A 19,898-nucleotide genomic window follows, 5' to 3' on the forward strand; every position below is an offset into this window, starting at 1 on the left:
CTTTGTGTCTTGTACAATAAATATTTGGCGTTGCACAGGAATCGTCAACAATATCTGATGTTAAAACATTACGAACGAGGGGTTCCCACTATTTCATCATAATCCCATGTCAATTTCTCATTCAAGACCCGGACCGCCTCATCGTAAATTTCGTTACCTCCCCCTAATAAAGGCCCAGAAGGAAAGGAGCAGAGCCAGGTGCAGAAGATAGAAAGACAGGATAAGAGATGTTTGTGGGTCGTAAATGGGCACGGTTACCAGCTTCGGCCACCTAATCATGATCAGGCTAACGAACACAAGAACCAGTATAGCAGGACTGGCCTCAGGCTGGGGAGGCAGTTCTTGCCGAGTCATGCTGCCACAGCGTTGCTGGCCTAAGGTGCACGTGTCCCTCGCAAGGTGAATCGCCGGCTAAAGCCTACGTGTCCTTAAATGAAAAGAGGTCATTGCGTGTCCATTGACTATGTGAGGGCAAGGAATACAAAATGGCTTCCGTGTTCTAAGATGGATGCCACGGGTAGATCAGAAATGTGTTCATAACAGGAGTGCTCTTGCTCGTAGCATAGCGAAAACACCAGGATATACTAAATGGATCATTTGCGGTTCACTGATACCAAAATCATGTGTTTGCGACAATGATGAAAACACGGGTTAAAATCGTCACGGAACCTCACTGGGCAGCTGGAACCTTTAACCTAGTGGTGCGCGCAAACAGGCCATGACGTGTAACTGGGGAGAGCTGGGGGCTCTGACTTCTGGCACTAGAAGAAGAGACTAAAGTCTGGGATGTCAGAACGACCTGTACCTATAGCATATCTGATATCTGGTGTTTGGAGTACATGTTGCTTGAATCTAAAAGTCATCAGGGCAAAGGCTACTTGTCACTAAGGCTAGTGCATGCATATATTTCTTCATGTATAGCGTGTACTATGAATCTTCTATGGATACTAATTCAGGAAATCACTTGCATGGAGACAGAAAGACTAGACTATAGATGGATATGTTTATGCAGTTCGTTAGCTAGGAATGTGAAGCCGGGGAGCTGAACAGATAACTGTAGGCATAACATATTCTTGGCAGGCAGGCCAGGCTGAGCCGGGCACCGCGTTGCTGAGCAGGAAGTAAGGGAAGGGTCAGGGATGCGGGCGGGGCTGCATCGCTCCTCGGAGTGCTTCAGGAGACTTGAGGCTTGAATCTGGTGTCCGGGCCCTGTGAGGCCTAGAAACGGGGACAACTTGATGATTTAACGTGCACAATGTAAAGACGTTGGCAACATAGGCCTAAAAGCCTAATTCACGTTGCTTTCAGGAGGACTGGATAACTGGCATACTAACGTTGGACACAACTATAATTGCGTCTTGATTCGGTCAAAGGGGTAAATATGCATATTGATCATGCACATATAACATATGATGGGGAACACGTAGGGACACATGACAGGGCAAAATTCAATTTTCCTCATTCCCTCCTTGTTCCCTACGTTTCCTTCAGGAAACATCAATATTCATAAGACCATCAATCTGTTCATACAGCATCATTTGCTCGTCTTTTATCTTTTGGGAATGGGACTTTGGGCGTGGAATACAAGATGTAGCGCACAAGCCGCAAATCGCAGGGCCACATTGTAAACAGAGACAACAACTGAATATGATCATTACTACTACACCTAGGAATGACAATACTTTCCATCCCCAGGCAGATATTATACTCCAGAGCCAACCGGACCAAGTCCAGGTGCCTGGATTCTGGTGTAGCTGATGAGCTATTTTATGAAGTCTAGTTATTGCTGAATATACAGACGGTGCGTTATTAGGAATGAAAACGCAACAACTAGATCCGATGACTCTACAGGCTCCGCCCCTATCGGCCAGTATGACATCAAGAACAAGGCGGTTCTGAAGAACGACAAATCTCATAGCAGATTGCTCTTCTGTTAAGTTACCTAGAGCGGAAGTAGTCTCATTCACTACTGCTTCAAGGGTTCTGGTTAATCTGCGTATTAACTTACTATTCTGGACAGGACCTATGAAGAAAAAGAAACCTCTATTGAAATCCGTATACTGTTCTAATGCAGTTTCAGTCTGATCGACAATTGGGGACTCGATCTCCCTCCTATGTCTGACGTGTACTAGATGTGTATTTCTGTGATAATCGGATGGGGCTAGGAAAACTGGTGGCAGTAGGAATGCAATGTAACATGTTCCATCCCAATCTAGAGGCAAACGTACATATGCGGTCTGACCACATATAAAATAGGAATGACGTGAAGCTTTGAAAGTAGATTTCCCACTGTCACTATACTCGACCACAGTAGTACAATCACTGTGTCCTAGGTGTACTGAACCATTCTTTCTAACACATAACTCGCCTTTCACTGGTAGAACGGTTATAGAAGGCAAGTCTAGAGTGGTCTCGGACTGTACATTCAAAACCATGAGGTTGGAGGAAAAATTACCTAGATCATATACTTCATTTTCTAGATCTAACCCTGTCCTGTGGGAAAGACCTTCCTTGTCTGGAAAACATGTTCTATTCAAAAGGGACTTATCGTCTAAGGATGATGTTAACGTAAACCATGCTCCACACGAACCATTATGTGAAAACGGATAGGGAAAGAGTGGCAGAGCTCCCTTCACGGTCTGGAAAGGGGGAAGTCGACCACATACCCAGCAATTAGTGGCATTACTGGTCTGATGCGAATAGTGTAACATACAGATAAAAGTATTGTTGCGCATTGCAAGTCGATAAGATAATTCGTGCGGGGGTAGTTCACTAAATGTGTGCTCTACAGTATCATTAGAGGAAAAGTGTACATGTGTACCAAGAGGAGGAAAGAATACATGTAACATATAACTTATACATGTGATCGTAAGACTCAGAAATAACATAAACAATAACGTAACAACACATCTGCTTCGGAGACTTTTACAGTAACGTATTTTCTTGAGATTTCGTCTATCTCTCTCACTATGTGGGTCTATCTCATACATGTCAGGAACCTGTCTAACCGCTTCACCCGAGGGGGACTTAAACAATTAAACGCTGTCTGACTTACTAGACCTCAACTTGAGTTTATACTCCTGCTGCGGAGTTTTCTCTAACAGGGGAAGTTTAGAGTCAGTATCGGGGCAGTCCTTGAAAAAAGTCTTTGGACGCAGTCCATGGAAACGCTTGATGTGGCTGGAATGTAGCCAGCCCTTCCTGCCTTCCAACTTTACGGCGGTCCTTGTGGTCATCAGAACGAGTTTCGGCTCCTTCCAGCGGGGCTCCAGCGGGCTTGAACGATCAAAATTCCTAACGAGGACGAGATCACCTGGAACGACCTCGTGTGGTTTCACCTGGGTGTTGTCTGGAAAGGCAGCCGCGACCTGTGAACGACAAGAGAGTAGTGCAGACATCAAGGAAGCTAGGTAATCTGTCAGCATGTTACTGTCAACATCGGTCATTTTACGTGGCATAGGTGTACCCCACATGTTTGGGGGACGACCAAAAATAACTTCATATGGTGACAAACCAGATCTGGAGTGAGCGACCATTCTCATATAAAAGAGGGCAACCGGCAGGGCTACCATCCAATCTACACCTTTCTCGGCACAGACCTTCGCTATTCGTATTTTCAGAGTTTGATTATGTCTCTCGACGAGGCCAGCTGCCTCGGGATGTCGTACGCAGTGGAACTTCCACTGGTACCCTAACAGAAGAGATACTTGTTTCATGAGTTCAGATGAGAATGGCTGTCCGTTGTCTGAATACACGACCCTGGGCAAACCATAGTGAGGGAAAAACTCACGAACCAACTGCTTGGCAGTGGTCGCGGCAGTATAATCTGGGACCGGATATGCTTCTGTCCATCTGGACAACGCGCACACAACTACGAGGACATACTTGAAACCTCGACATCGGTCCATCTGGATATAATCCATCTGGAGGACTTCAAAAGGGTGGTCAGGAGGATGGAATCCACCTTGTTCCACGGGGACACCTTTACCTGGATTGAACTGACAACAGATCATGCAGGTACGCACTTTCTGCTTCGCTGCTGCTCGTAAATGCTTATTAAACCAGAGGTTCTGAATGCTATCTAACATGGCTTTTTCTCCTAAGTGTGCTGGACTGTGTGCTGTATTAATAATGACTTGGACCATAGAGTCGGGGAGAAACCATGTGGCTCTTCCCTTCGTCAACCATCCCTGATCTGTCAGGACCCCTCCTTGTTCAGTCCATTTCTTGATTTCATCTGGAGTAGCATGTGTCTGTATGTCTAGTACATCTTGTGTAGGGTCCTTAACTGTCATACAAGTTGTCTGGACTGGAACGTCTGTCTTTGTCGTGTCAGCTGGAATGTCTGGAGTCTGAGCTGTAAGCTTGGCTGTTCGATCTGCCAGGTCGTTACCCTGGGAAATGGTGTCAGTGGCTTTCGTATGTGCTTTGCACTTCATAATAGCAATGGCTTTCGGTAAATGTATTGCTTCTAACAGGGCTTGAATGAGGGGGCCATGCTGAATCTTGGCTCCATGAGAGGTCATGAAACCTCTTTCCTGCCAGAGGACTCCAAAGTCGTGAACGACTCCGAATGCATAACGTTAATCTGTATATATGTTTACTTTCAGGTTCTTGGCTCGTATACAGGCTTGGGTCAGAGCGATAAGCTCTGCTGCTTGAGCAGACAGGGTGTCAATACGATGTGTTTCTATGACTTCAGTTTCAGTAGTTACTGCATACGCAGCTACTAACTCTCCTGTACTTGTTCTCATACATGAACCATCCACATAAAGTGTCAGGTCTGGAACAGGTAATGCAATGTCCGTCAAGTCTTGTCTTGGCTTCGTCATGGTGTTAATAACTTCCACACAATCATGTGTTGCAGGATCTGATGTAATCGAGGGTAACAGTGTAGCAGGATTTAATACGTTGCAGCGTCTGATTTCTATGTGTGGCTGAAACAGTGTCAGTTCATATCCTGTTAGACGTGCGATTGTCAAGTGCTGAGTCTGTGTTCGGTTTAAAAGAACTTCCACGGAGTGTGGAACTTGTACTGTCAGGGAGTGACCTAACACTATGGAATCACTTTGTCTGATAGCTAGAGCTGTGGCTGCAACTGATTTGAGGCACGCAGGCAGAGCCTGGGCTACTGGATCTAATGTGCTAGAAAAATAAGCACAAGGCTTGTGTTGTCCTGCTTGATCTTGTGTGAGAACAGATAATGCTGTACCATCGCGTTCAGTAACAAAAAGCGTAAAAGGCTTACTGTAGTTTGGTGTCGCTAAAACAGGAGCTTGACATAAAGCTTTCTTTAATTCATTGAAAACAAGTGTATGTTCCTGGGTCCAAGGGAGGACAGTCGATGTCGCTGCCTCCTGTGTTGTCAATTGTATCAGTGGCTTGGCTAGATATGCGTACTGAGGGATCCATTGTCTGCAGTAAGAAGTGAGGCCGATAAAAGCTCGTACCTCCTTCTGTGTCTTGGGCTGCGGAAGATGTGCAATTAACTGGATACGGTCAGGTGTCAACTGTCTACCCCTCTTGGACAGCAAGTGTCCAAGGTATACCACTTGCTGGACACAAAATTGCAATTTCGAAGGGGACACCTTGTGTCCCATTTCTGCCAGGAAATACAAGACTGTCAGTGACGCACGTTCGCAGTCACGTTCTGTACGGGCTGTGATCAATAGATCATCGACATACTGGAGCAGGGCAGTGTTAGTTGGCATGTGAAGACTGTCTAGTTGTCGTTTCAGTGCTTGACTGTAAATACTAGGACTTTCTGTGAACCCTTGAGGTGCACGTGTGAATTTGTAGCTTCTTCCATTTAAACAGAATCCGAAAAGGAACTGACTGTCCGGATGGATGGGTACACTAAAGAAGGCGTTCTTGAGATCAATAACAGTGAAGAACGCTGCTTCGGAATCAATGGTAGTTAATAGGGAAGAGATATCTGGAACCACTGGGTACTGGGGTATAATACATTTATTAAGTTCTCGGAGGTCAATTACTAATCGATAAACTGGAGGTGCATTTGGGTCAGTACGTTTAAGAATCGGAATGATAGGAGAATTACATACATTGGAGTCAGTTTCTACAACCACTCCTTGAGCAATGAGCTCGTCAATAATTTTCGATAAGGCTGCTACAGCCTCTGGTGGCAACTTGTATTGTCGGATTCGGGGTAATACAACTCCTTGTTTCAGGGTGACACGATTTGGTGTAATGTGCATACAACCTACATCAGTTGGACCTTGCGCCCATAAATGCTGTGGTACGTTCATTAATCTTGGATCAAAATCTCTTAACACATAATGTCCTTTAAAATCACGTAAAAACAATCTCACTCCTTCCGGAGAACAGCAAATTACAGCTCCTAATTCTTTCAATGTTTTAATACCAAGTACATTTTCAGGACATGATTTCGTAAGTAACAAGTCTGTAGTTCGGGACAATGGACCAACTTCTAGGGAAACTGGTTTCGATATTTCGTTAACAATAGGCTTTCCTGAAAATCCCAGGGAAACGTTTCTTGAGCCTGAGAGAGGAGCCCCTGGAACCTCGTCATGACTGATCGTAGTCCTACTTGCCCCTGTATCAATCAGAAATTTTGTCTTTCCCTAATACTTGGCTGTGTACATAGGGACCCTCTTGATCTACAGGAACCTCGATGAGAGGCAAGCCAACCTCCTTTTCTAGGCTGTTTCATGAATACTGCTGATATTCTGGATAATCTGACTGTGCGTACTGGTACATCTGCTGTGTAACGTGTTGTGTGGCAGCTATAGGCTGCGGTACTGTTACTGTCTGTTGTAGGTTCTGTGGTGGTTGCGAATTTTGCGGAACATGTTCCTGTCTAGGAGGACGCGGTCTCTCTTTCGTCTTACCAGTGGCTATGTTGTGTTTCAGAACTGCACATTCGTTTATATAGTGACCTGGCTGTTTACAGTAATTGCATGTCCCTTTAACGGGAGTTGCAGAATGACTAGTTTGATTCGTACCCCTCTTCTGACTATCTGCTGGAACAGACTGTGCCACTAGTACTTTCATTTTCGTGTCTTTCATACGTCTCCTTTCGTGTTCTTGCTCTTCCCTGATTCGGTTCTGGTGATACTGTAACATCTGTAACATTTGGGACGGGGTATTTGCTTGCCAGGTACTCTCAACTTTCAGTACTCGATTTTTAACTTGTGGTAAAGAATTCTCTACTAATTTGGTAACGAAAAGATGGGGATACGACTCACTACTTGTCTTCAAACCGCTATTTATAATGAAACATTTTTCAAATCTAGAATAAAAATCACTAGTGTCTTCATCTTGCTTCTGTTTACAGGCTGAGATGGCATCCCAGTCTTCCTTTTTCGTGGCTAGTAATCTTGGCAAGACTTGTATTAACAACTCGGGCAATTCCTTGGCTTTATCCCCAAGACCAGTACCTGGAACTCGTGTTTTATCTTCGTTCTCTAATGCTGTCCAGTCAATCTTTTTCTCTCCCACCTCCCATTCTTTTTCTTTGAGTTTTTCATATATGCCCGCAGGCAACAGGACCTTTAACATTTTAATGATATCAGGATACGTGTATTCTCCCATACGGAGCATGTCTTTTAACTCTCGGTGGAACCCTGCTGGATCTTTATCATGACAGGGCACTAACTTCTTCATTTCGAGTAGTTCTATTTTCGTTATAGGGGTGTAAACAAATACTCGTTCGAGCTCACCCCCCCGTTCCCTTAACAGGATGCACTTCTCGCAACGGATTCTGTCTATCTATGTAGAATGGGGGTGAAACAGGAACAAAATGCGGAGTCAGGAACGTTCTGTATTTATGGCGCTGTCCTAAAATGACATTAATCAAATCGGTACCTAGACCTTTCCATCTGTTTAGTAGTAACTCGTTCAATACATTATATAATGAACCTGGATCAGAATGCTGACTTTCGTACAGTGTAATGAGGTGTTGGATCATGTACATACCCACCAGTCGCTGCTCGGCTGGGGGCAGCTTCAGAAACATTTGGGCCACCATTTCGTCTGGAAATGTGGTAGAATCACTAGTCCATCGAACTGCTGATCGGGCTAGTTCTTGTTCATGCATGGTACCAAGCTCACTATAACCTATTCGTAGTTTCAGAACTTTATCGGTGGCCTGGAATAATTGTTCAAGAGAACACTGTTCTGGTGCGGGAGGAGGAAAAGCTTTCTTGTAGTCTAGGCGTGTGTGTCTATCAAAAGGTCTCGTCCTACCTACATACGCTATTCTGGCGGGATTCTCGTTGTCTACATCTTCGTCTGAAGAGTCATTCTCTTTTTCTGCTATTATTCTTGCTTTCTCCCTCTCGTGTATGCCTATGATTTCTTTACGAATCTTTCTGTACATCGTTTCTATACTATTCTGTGTCTTGTGTTTTCCGTCTGCTATATTGTCGCTCCATCTTATCAGGACTTTCATCTCATCTTTGTTTTTATCAGGATGATCTTGTTCTCTTATTAAACAATTTATCAAAAACTGCAAAAGCATACTTTGAATCTCCACTTTCCTGTGTGCCATAGCCTCGTGAATACTTTCTGGTTTCTCCCCGGTTCGGATGAAATGATATATTCGGTCTAAATGTTCCTTCATATCTGGCATGGTAGTCAAAAAGTTTGCAACTCGTCGTAAACGTACGGAATATAATATCATGTGATCCTCGCCTGGCACTGGATCATATCTACAATCAGTGAGGTACTTCTTGAGGGCTTCGTATGTAGCCACTTTTGGCGTACGCTGTAATGCTGCGTCTCTCAGCGTCAGGCGCTTTGTTTGAGGCGGGGTGATAGGAATACCTCCCCCTGCTCCTCCTGAACTAGAATCATCGATTAATACTGGATGCGCAGCTGCTGGTAATGTGACTGGTAAAATAGGCATACGTAATGTGGGTTGGCCCTGGGGTACTGGCGGATTCCCGGGACCAATGACTGGAGGAACAGTAATTACGTTATTAACAGGGTGATGAGGTTGAACAGGCGGAGTAGGGTTCGGATTTGCATATTCTGGGACAGTGTCGTCTAAATAGGAAGAAAGGAAGATTTCAGCTGCGGTCGGTTTATGACGTAGCTTAGTCGGGACCAATGGTGGCGGTAAATTACAGGGTGCTTCCGGGGTCGCCTTCGGCAGGCCCTCGGCGAGAAGGGGATACATACCGTTAATAAGGGCATTTCTTTGTCTGTCTGATTGTTCTGCTCTAACTCGTTCACCTTCTTCTAGTAATTCCCTTTCCTGGGCTTTTTCTGATGATTCCCTACTTAGTTCTGCTTTTCTGAATTCTTTTTCAGTTCTTTTATGCGATTCTTTACGCCACAATTCTATGGCATCTTTCTGGGATTGTCTGGCTTTCTTTTTCCATAATGCTTCCTCTACTCTCATGATGCACTCGGCATCCCATGTTCCTGAAACAGGCCATCTATATTTCTCTTCGAGATCTTTGGTGTAGTCCACCCATAAATCTAGATACAGTATGGCATCTAAGCCATGCTTATGATACATGAAATGTCCAGGACTGTCCCTAGGAGGGACAGGAACTGATTCTTCGAGTAACCCTTTTCTGGTTTTTATCTGACGTAACTTGGAAAACAGCGGCATATTTGAACCGTACTTGAACTTGAACACAATACACAATGAACACAGTAATGAATAGCAAAACAATCATTCATACCACGACATCAAGAACACATTAATAACAGTTCGAACAGATACTACCTAATACATTGAAAACATAACACTTGAATTTCTCGAGAACAGACTTACTAGAATTACTGGATGCACTGCTAAAACAGTACAGAACATACCGGTCTCCTAAAGAGACACGTCATACCGTATCCACCTAAGTGAACACGTCGGACCGGATCTGTGTACCCAAACCCGTCGGACCGGGCACAAATTAATGAACCCGTCTAGATACTTCCCCAGCAACGGTACTCACCGGGAAGCAGAACTGAAGGCCTCGGACTGGACTGGACTGCTACGACGACAAGCATCCTGGGATTCAAGCTAGCCTGGCTGATATGGGGTGTTACCCCGAAACCGGTCCCAGTTGCTTGTTTCCGGTCCAGGGAACACCTGGCTTGGCGAGCGTTGGATCAATGCAAGGACGAGGTTGCATTCACTGGCATTTTTATGAAAAGTGCAGGCTTGTTATCAAACTGGCGATTTTTTTCACACATAGCTAAATCCTGAAGGGTCTGAATGTCAATGCTCCCAAATATAATCATGCCCTGCGGGAAACAGTGGCCCAAACTCTGTCGGCGAACACAAGCTATTCAGGATAGATGTGTTGCAGCAGTCAGTACTATGTTGTGACTTGGACATAGCCTATTGCTTTGGTCAGGCGATTGGCATGAGTGTGAAACTTCGGTGCATTGCCTGGATTAGGTCTATATGCTTTATTTATTTATTTTATTTATTTGTTGGGTTTATAGAGCGCGACAGCTACCCGATAAGGGTTTCCCGGCGCTAAGAGAATACTAAACCACAAAAGCAGGAGCGAGAGACTCAGGGAAGAGGCATGAGCAAATTACTGGTTGAAAAGCCAGGTCTTGATGGCTTTGCGGAAGTGGGTATAGTGGGTTTCCAGGCTTTGGTGTTGAGGAAGGGAATTCCAGAGCTTTGGGGCCCAGAAGGGAGAAAGATCCATCCCCCATGCTCACTAGGCGTATTCTGGGAACTGAAAAAAGGCCTTGAGATGAGGAACGCAGGCAGCGAGCCGGCGTGTAGGCTTGAACGAGGGCTTGCAGGTATCTAGGTGCATTGCCCCATTTGATTCTGTGCATTAGGCTGAGGGTTTTGAATGTAACCCTATTTTCAATTCGTAGCCAGTGGAGCAATTTAAGGTGACCGGACATATGTCCCTCCTGTGGCACTTGCAAAGCAGTCTAGCTGCGGCGTTCTGCACCAGTTGAAGGCGTCGAATGACTGCTTTAGAAGCCCCTAGGTAGAGGACGTTACCGTAGTCCAAGCGGGAAGTGATTAATGCGTTGACCACTGATTGTTGAGTGTCATCTGGTAACATCCATATAATTTTCCTGAGCCACCTCAGGATGGTGAAGCAGGTGGATGTCAGATTGGTGACTTGGCCGTTGTCGATGATGATGCCTAGGTTTCGTACTTTTTGTGACGGGATGGGTAGGTAGCCCATTTCAGTTGGCCAATGTCTTGGGTTCCAGAGGTTTTGATTAGGGCCCAGTATTAAGACCTCCGTTTTGCTGCCGTTAAGTTGGAGCATGTTTTCTCTCATCCAGGTGGCAATGCTCCTAAGGCCAGACTGCAGGAGGGAGGAGGAGTCGTGGTCTCCGTTGGAGAGTGAAAATACGATTTGAGAATCGTCGGCGTAAGTGAACATGTTGAGGCCTTCTGCTTCGGCGATCTGAGCTAGCGGGATAACGTATAAGTTAAAAAGCAGGGGGCTCAGTACCGATCCCTGAGGGACACCATAGGGGAATTGGTGGACATTTAAGGCCGCGGTACTAGAGGTGACTTGAAACGTCCTGAGCGTCAGAAAAGATGATATCCAGTCCAGTGCTTTGCCCCTAATTCCCATGGTGGAGAGCGATTTTAACAAACTGTGGTGAGAGATGGTGTTGAACGCTGCGCTGAGGTCGAGTAAAATCAGCGCAGCCGAATCACCTCTATCGACTAGGAGGCGGAGATTTTCCATGACCCCGAGCAGTGTCGTCTCAGTGGAAAAGCCGGGGCGGAAACCCGATTGGGAGGGGTGAAGTATGTTGTTTACCTCCGTGAAACTGGCAAGGTGTCCGTGGACGTGTTTTTCCAAGATTTTGGAGAATGCAGGTAGGAGGGATATAGGACGGAAATTGGCTAGCACTTTCGGATCCGCCGATGGTTTCTTGAGAAGTGGTGACACCTTGGCATGTTTCCACATGGCTGGGACCTTTGCTGTGGAGAGGGACAAATTAAAAGTTTGGCAAATGACAGAGAGTTGTGGGGGGTCCAGGAGTCTCAGTACAGAGATTGGGAGGGGGTCGATAGGAGAGCCAGATTTTACTTTACCTAAGATGACTTGAAGACCCTGAACATTTATCTCTGGCCAGAATGTTAATGGCACATAGGGCGGGTTTTGCGCAGGGGAAATGGCCTCCCCCTTTGGATCGAGGTCCAGGACAGTTTCTGCTTGTATCTGGTGCTGTTTTACAATGTCCTGGTAGATGGTCTCAATCTTTTTAGTAAAGAACTGCGCCAATTCTTCACATTGGACATTAATCAATGGAGGGGGTTTGGCTGATGTATTTGAGCTCGCTAATTCTTTTACGAGATTAAAAAGAGTTTTGGATTTGTTTGTGGCTTCTGAGATTACTTTCGCCACGTAGTTGGTTCTTGCCGTGGAGCAAGCTTTATGATAGAGCTTGAGTTCGTTTCAGTAAGTCAGGCAGGCTGTAGGAGAGTAGTCTGTCCTCCAGAGTCGTTCCAGGCGTTTACACTTGGATTTCGCTGCCTTCAGTTCCACGTTGTACCATAATGCAGGAGGGTTATGGTTTGTGATTTTTTTACGAGTCAAGGGAAGGCAGGTGTCTAAGGCTCCTAATAGCCATTTGTTAATTTTAGTAGCTACAATGTCTATGTCCTTGGTGTCAAATAAATCATCCAGGGGTGCAGAGTCTAGGACGGACATAAGGTGGTTTATGTCCAGTTTCTTCCAGTTTCTGTTGCCGGACTGTCCTGTCCTGCCGGAGGGACAGGAGTTTATGTGGTCAGACACGCTGAAATTTATAAGGAAATGATCAGACCAGTGTAGGGGCAAGGCTGGGTGGCAAAGTGACAGTGGAAGACTGGAAAAAATAGGGTCCAAAAGGTGTCCTCTTTTGTGTGTGGCCCCGAGTTCTACAAAGTGAGATTCATGGCAGCAATATCGTGGATTAGGTTTGACCCTGGTTTATTTAGCTGGTCGTCAAAATGTATATTTAGGTCGCCTAAGATGGACATATTGCTGTAGTTTATCCGGACCGAGGCGACCCAGTCCACTAGTTGGGTTGCCCAGGGTTGAGGAGGGCCGGGTGGTCGGTAAATCAGGAGACCCGTGAAGGTAAAGTTCGGGTGGAGTTGAAGTTTAAATAGGGCCATCTCACAGGCATTCGAGGAGACTGGTTCCAGGGTACATTGCACCGATTTTTTGAAGATAACAGCTATGCCACCCCCAACACCAATGGTTCGGTCTATTCTGGCTATGGCATAAGTAGACGGGAGGGCTTCCGCTATGTCTGGGCCTGAGCTGGCGTGTAGCCACGTCTCCGTGAGAAATAGGGCATCCAGAGAGTTGTCGGACAAGAGGTCCAATATGTTTCTTTTATTTTTGCTGAGGGATCTACAGTTCAGGCTTCCTAGAAGCCACGTGTGTGCCGGCTTACGGTTTGCGACAGTGGGCCGACAGAGCTGAGGAACATCAAGTTGGAATTTGCAGGACGTACACGAGATGGAATTGTGCCTATCATTTGGTAGGAGCTCACATTTTTGTTTGATAGGGTGTCGCATGGAGAGTAGTAGTTCAGGCGTATAAACCCTAGGTATTGTGGTGTAGCCTCCAGGGGTTTTGGGCCCTGGGCCCGGCCTGGTGCAGACGGGCGCAGACGGGCTTTCCTTTGGCGTGCCTTCGGCGCGCTGACGGCCCGCCCGCTGCGCTCGTCCGCTGCGCGTCCGGTAAATGCACAGTGATATAGGGAGGAGAGAGGCGTGGCCTCAGGAAGTGGGCGTGGCCCAGGGGTTCAGCGCGCGATTGCGGCGATGTTGTTCCCTACCTGCAACAGCGCTAAGATCCGCTGTGCGAGGGACTTTGTATCAGCTTTCTGGGGGAAAGTGCTCAAGGGTGAGTGAAACGTGGTTTTAAAAACACAGAAAATGCAAATATAATTTTAAACACAAGCAGCAAGCAGACTCTCCCGGCTTCCGCCTCAGGAGTAGTTCGGTAATTTTGGCGCGCTAGTGAGTCAGCGCGACTTATGAAGGCTAGGATTGAGTGGGCGTGGCCTCAGGTAGTGGGCGTGGCCCGGGGGTTGAGCACGCGACTGCGGCGATGTTGTTCCCTACCTGCAACAGCACTAAGATCCGCTGTGCGAGGGACTTTGGATCAGCTTTCTGGGGGAAAGTGCTCAAGGGTGAGTGAAAAGTGGTTTTAAAAACACAGAAAATGCAAATATAATTTTAAACACAAACAGCGAGCAGACTCTCCCGGCTTCCGCCTCAGGAGTGGTTCGGTAATTTTGGCGCGCTAGTGAGTCAGCGCGACTTATGAAGGCTAGGATTGAGTGGGCGAGGCCTCAGGAAGTGGGCGTGGCCCGGGTGTTTAGCACGCGATTGCGGCGATGTTCCCAACCTACAACAGCGCTAAGATCCGCTGTGCGAGGGACTTTGTATCAGCTTTCTGGGGGAAAGTGCTCAAGGGTGAGTGAAACGTGGTTTTAAAAACACAGAAAATGCAAATATAATTTTAAACACAAACAGCGAGTAGACTCTCCCGGCTTCCGTCTCAGGAGTGGTTCGGTAATTTTGGCGCGCTAGTGAGTCAGCGAGACTTATGAAGGCTAGGATTGAGTGGGCGTGGCCTCAGGAAGTGGGCGTGGCCCGGGGGTTGAGCACGCGATTGCGGCGATGTTGTTCCCTACCTGCAACAGCGCTAAGATCCGCTGTGCGAGGGACTTTGTATCAGCTTTCTGGGGGAAAGTGCTCAAGGGTGAGTGAAACGTGGTTTTAAAAACACAGAAAATGCAAATATAATTTTAAACACAAACAGCGAGCAGACTCTCCCGGCTTCCGCCTCAGGAGTGGTTCGGTAATTTTGGCGCGCTAGTGAGTCAACACGACTTATGCCGCCTAGGATTGAGTGGGCGTGGCCTCAGGAAGTGGGCCTGGCCCGGGGGTTGAGCACGCGATTGCGGCGATGTTGTTCCCTACCTGCAACAGCGCTAGGATCCGCTGTGCGAGGGACTTTGTATCAGCTTTCTGGGGGAAAGTGCTCACGGGTGAGTGAAACGTGGTTTTAAAAACACAGAAAATGCAAATATAATTTTAAACACAAACAGCGAGCAGACTCTCCCGGCTACCGCCTCAGGAGTGGTTCGGTAATTTTGGCGCGCTAGGGAATCAGCGCGACTTATGAAGGCTAGGATTGAGTGGGCGTGGCCTCAGGAAGTGGGCGTGGCCCGGGGGTTGAGCGCGCGATTGCGGCGATGTTGTTCCCTACCTGCAACAGCGCTAGGATCCGCTGTGCGAGGGACTTTGTATCAGCTTTCTGGGGGAAAGTGCTCAAGGGTGAGTGAAACGTGGTTTTAAAAACACAGAAAATGCAAATATAATTTTAAACACAAACAGCGAGCAGACTCTCCCAGCTTCCGCCTCAGGAGTGGTTCGGTAATTTATGCTTCTCTAAAGATACCCAAGCATCGTTAATGGACAAGCTATTCGATGGCTCTCGTCTTTTAAGCAAGAAAGCAGACTAGGCCCCAGACAGATTCCTTGGGTCTGTCTGCCTCCGCCACGCAATTTCATCACAAATCTCGTCCCCTTTTGGCTACAGTAGGGTTTTTCAACACTGCCAGCGCCAGACCCTGCTGCAAACCCAGCAGGTCTGCCAGTTCTTTCATGGCCATGGCACACAAAGGCAACGTCCAGGACATCATGCCACTGAGTGACCTGCCTCTACAACTGGTGCAGCCTCAAAACCTCTTTGTGTCCTTCCAGACACTGACTCACCCATTTGTAGGCAGTATCCAGCATATTCTCCAGTGAATTATATTATGCCAGTGGCAGACCCATCTCCCTATTCCACCCAGACTTAACAGTGGCGACAGATGTATCACGTCTGGGATGGGAAGGCCATATGGGAGACAGAGATTAGGGAACACTCATCACCAGCAGAGACCCAACTCCACATCAAGCTGTTGGAGTTGCGAGCATTTCACTTGGCGGTGAAGGTCTTCCTGCCCACCATCACAGGAGGGCGGGTGCAGCTTCTCACAGACAAGGCAGCCAATGACAGTGGTCTCATCAGGAAATGTCACACAAACGTGTTTGACAGCGAACCGAGGATTCACTGGCTCCCAGGTACGCTGCCCCGAGATACAGAAGAATCCTTACTGGGTTGTATTGAATATAGTGTGAGAAGCATATGGGAGAGACGGTGATCTACCACCCTGATGAGTCCATGGTAATTAACTGGAATGGTTGAAACATTGACTAAACAGAGACTATTTCATATAAATTATGTCTTCTAAGAATCGCCTTTGCTTAACTTGTATTGTACGAAAGTATTTACAGCCCTGTTTTTGTGAACAAAATGTGGATCGGACTGTTTTATCATCGTATCACTTTCATCTTGAGCACTGCACAGTCATCACTCAACGATTTATATATACCCTTGCTGTTGAGAATACAATTAGAATTTTTGGAAATGAAAAGACTTCATCTGAATTCTAATCTTGATAAAAATGGTGAATTAATACCTGCCCAGGGCCTGCATATGTGATACAAACCTGTGAGATAATGAACTCATAGACCTTTGTAGTTGTTCCTAGTGCGCATGGGAGGTGCTTCTATGCATCTACGCTTGTCACTTGTGGAGCAGAATGATGTCGACACTGAGCTGCATGATATCTCCTACTGCGTGCAGCAGGACTGCTTTAAAGTTTGAGGATTCAGTCTGGCGTGTGGGAAATATTCACAAGGTGAGGAATCTGCAGGTAAAGGAGTATCCACCATAAAGTTATCGAAGGCAAGTAACTGGTTTGTTATGTTTTCCTGCTGTCGTATATTATCTCATTCTGGGTGGTGAACCCTGCCCGCGGAGTTTTCTGTACTCCGCGGAGCTCGCATAGTTCCTAAAAACTCCGCTTCTTGGAGCGTAGTGAGGTTTTTTTCTACGCTCGCGCTCTTCAACGTCATATGCCGGAGCGGGGAAAATCCACCTCCTAATGAGATTTTTCCTTGCTCGCGCTCGCCATGGTCTAGTCGGCGAGCACAATCAACCTCCTGGGGCGATTTCTCAAAGCGGGTCGTCGGATTTCTCAATGCGAGTGGTCGCGGCAGGTCACAACCACTTGCGTTGAGAAAACTTCCTTCGCATTGACAAAGCTGCCGCTCGAGTAGAAGCAGCTGCACCCTCTTGCGCTGCACTTGGTGCCATTCACGATTATTTTTCAGGGCGGGACAAACACCAGGAGATCAAAATCACCACAAACGGCATGACCCTTACGTACTCCGCAACTTGCGGAACTCCGCGTAGACTGCCAGAGTTTTTTTTTCACTGTCCGGAGTTCTTCATTGAGGAACTCCGCATATGCTTAATTTTATCATGAAAATATAGATATCAGTCATATGTTAAGAAACAAGGGTGAATAGAAACCTTTTGGGTGGAGTAAAATGTAAGACATTATTATTGTGATTTTTTTGGCAATTATTTGATTTTTGCAAGCACTAACACGTCTCTGTGTAAAGTAAAGACCTGGAGAGTTTTGTAACTTTCAGATACTCAAATTGTGGATTCTGTTGCAATTAAAAATATTTCCAGGGCTTAAATTTCTTTGCAGGTTGAATGCGGGCAGCCTAAGTTATCCTGCAAGAGTTTCTTGATGAATCCTATTGCAACTACAATATGTGCTCTCTCATGTAAAGTCAGGTTGTTAGAAGCATTTCTGCATCTCAAGATACACCTTACTTTTCACCTCATGTGGATGCATTTCTCAAGTTTAGTGAGATCTCCTTTCTGAGTATAATGTTTCTGGCTTTCCCCTCCTGTATAAGGCTTTAGTCCAGTGTGAATTCTCTCATGTGAAGTGACATTGTATTCGTGATTAAACCTTATCTGGCATTCAGAACACACATAAGGCTTTTTTCCCGCGTATGAGTTCGCTCATGTCAAGTGAGAAGTGATTTGTAACCAAAACTTTGCTTGCATTTCTAGCACTCATAAGGTTTTTCCCCAGAGTGGGATCTCTCATGAAGCATAACACTGTCTTTCAGATTCAAGCTTTTATGGCATAAGGATTTTCTCCAGTGTGGAGTTTCTCATGGTGAGATAGTGTTTTTCTCTGCAGCTTTTCTGGCATTCAGAGCACTCATAAGGTTTTCATCAGTATGGAGTCGCTTATGGTTAGTGAGGCTGTGCCTTTCAAATAGGAATTCCTGGCATTCACAGCGTTGGTAATGTTTTTTCCCTGTGTACGTCTGCTCATGTAGAGTGAGATTGAGTTTAAAATTGATGCTTTTCTGCCATTCTGAGAACTTAATTATTTTGATGGCGTGTTTTCTTATGGCGCTTGTAACCATCTTTACCACTGAATCTTTTCTGACATTTAGAGCACTGATAATTTTTTTTCTCCAGTGTGGATTCTCACATGTTCAGTGAGATGAGATTTATAGCTGAAACATTTTTGGCATTCGGAGCACTGATAAGGTTTTTTCCCAATGTGGATTCTTATATGCTTAGTGAGACTGCTTTTTTCACTGAAAGATTTCTGGCATTCAGAGCACTGATATGGTTTTTCCCCAGTGTGGGTTCTAATATGATGAGTGAGCCTTTTTTTGTCAATGAAATATTTCTGGCATTCAGAGCACTGATAAGGTTTTTCCCCAGTGTGGGTTCTTATATGCTTAGTGAGACTACTTTTTTGAATGAAACATATCTGGCATTCAGAGCACTGATAAGGTTTTTCCCCAGTGTGGGTTCTTATATGATGAGTGAGACTTTTTTTGTCAATGAAAGATTTCTGGCATTCAGAGCACTGGTAAGGTTTATCCCCAGTGTGGGTTCTTCTATGCAGAGTGAGATTGCTTTTGTAAATGAAACATTTCTGGCATTCAGAGCATTGATAAGGTTTTTCCCCAGTGTGGGTTCTTATATGCTGAGTGAGACTACTTTTTTGAATGAAACATATCTGGCATTCAGAGCACTGATAAGGTTTTTCCCCAGTGTGTGTTCTTATATGACGAGTGAGACTTTTTTTGTCAATGAAAGATTTCTGGCATTCAGAGCACTGGTAAGGTTTATCACCAGTGTGGGTTCTTCTATGCAGAGTGAGATTGTTTTTGTAAGTGAAACATTTCTGGCATTCAGAGCATTGATAAGGTTTTTCCCCAGTGTGGGTTATTGTATGTCGAGAAAGACTTCTTTTGTCACAGAAACATTTCTGGCATTCAGAGCACTGATAAGGTGTTTCCCCAGTGTGGGTTCTTCTATGCTGAGTGAGACTGGATTTTTGACTGAAACATTTCTGGCATTCAGAGCACTGATAAGGTTTTTCCCCAGTGTGGGTTAATGCATGTCGATATAGACTCGGTTTGATACTATACCTTTTCTGGCATTCAGAGCACTGATAAGGTTTTTCCCCAGAGTGGATTCTCATATGCTCAGTGAGATAAGATTTACGCCTGAAACTTTTTTGGCATACATTACACTGAGAGTGGATTCCCCCAGTGTGCATTCTGTCAAATTCTGTGAGATAATATGTATGGCTGTATCTTATTTCGCACAGGTAACTTCTTTCCCCAACTTCGGTTATTTTGCCTTGATTGAGGCGGGTTTGAACACTGAATTTGTTCTCACAGTCCGTGTTTTTATAAGGTGTATACCTAGAGTTAATATCTCTACGTTTAGTTTTCTCTTACTTATATGCCACGGTAAGAGTGAACCGGATTTTAGAGTCTGGATTGTTTAGATAATGTTCAGCATTTATCTCTAAAAGAAATTGTGTGTAATCTTCTTAACACTTCAATTGAGCAAAATATGTCTGGAAGAAACCCTGTAACACCTGTTGAAATTGTTCTAGCAGATAATAGTCTTTAGGTTATAGCCTCTCCCGCAGCAAATTATTTTGTGACTGAAGTGTTTCTCCAATCTATTTGTATAGGTTCTTAGCAATACAGTAATAAGGTGTTGCTC

At 45.6% G+C, this 19,898-nt stretch overlaps 1 protein-coding gene across 1 annotated transcript in view; it reads right to left on the reverse strand.

Moving 5' to 3' along the window:
• LOC144806630 (uncharacterized) overlaps window positions 1-19,440 on the reverse strand; it is a 99,709-nt gene extending 80,269 nt beyond the window's left edge. Inside the window, exon 1 of the mRNA XM_078672950.1 lies at window positions 18,355-19,440. Within this exon, the coding sequence (XP_078529076.1) occupies window positions 18,355-19,440 (1,086 nt within the window). The remainder of the gene's footprint in view (window positions 1-18,354) is intronic.
• Between the last annotated feature and the right edge of the window lie 458 nt (window positions 19,441-19,898).

This window comes from Lissotriton helveticus (assembly GCF_964261635.1).
Source record: "Lissotriton helveticus chromosome 1_1 unlocalized genomic scaffold, aLisHel1.1 SUPER_1_unloc_91, whole genome shotgun sequence".
Lineage (NCBI taxonomy): Eukaryota > Metazoa > Chordata > Amphibia > Caudata > Salamandridae > Lissotriton > Lissotriton helveticus.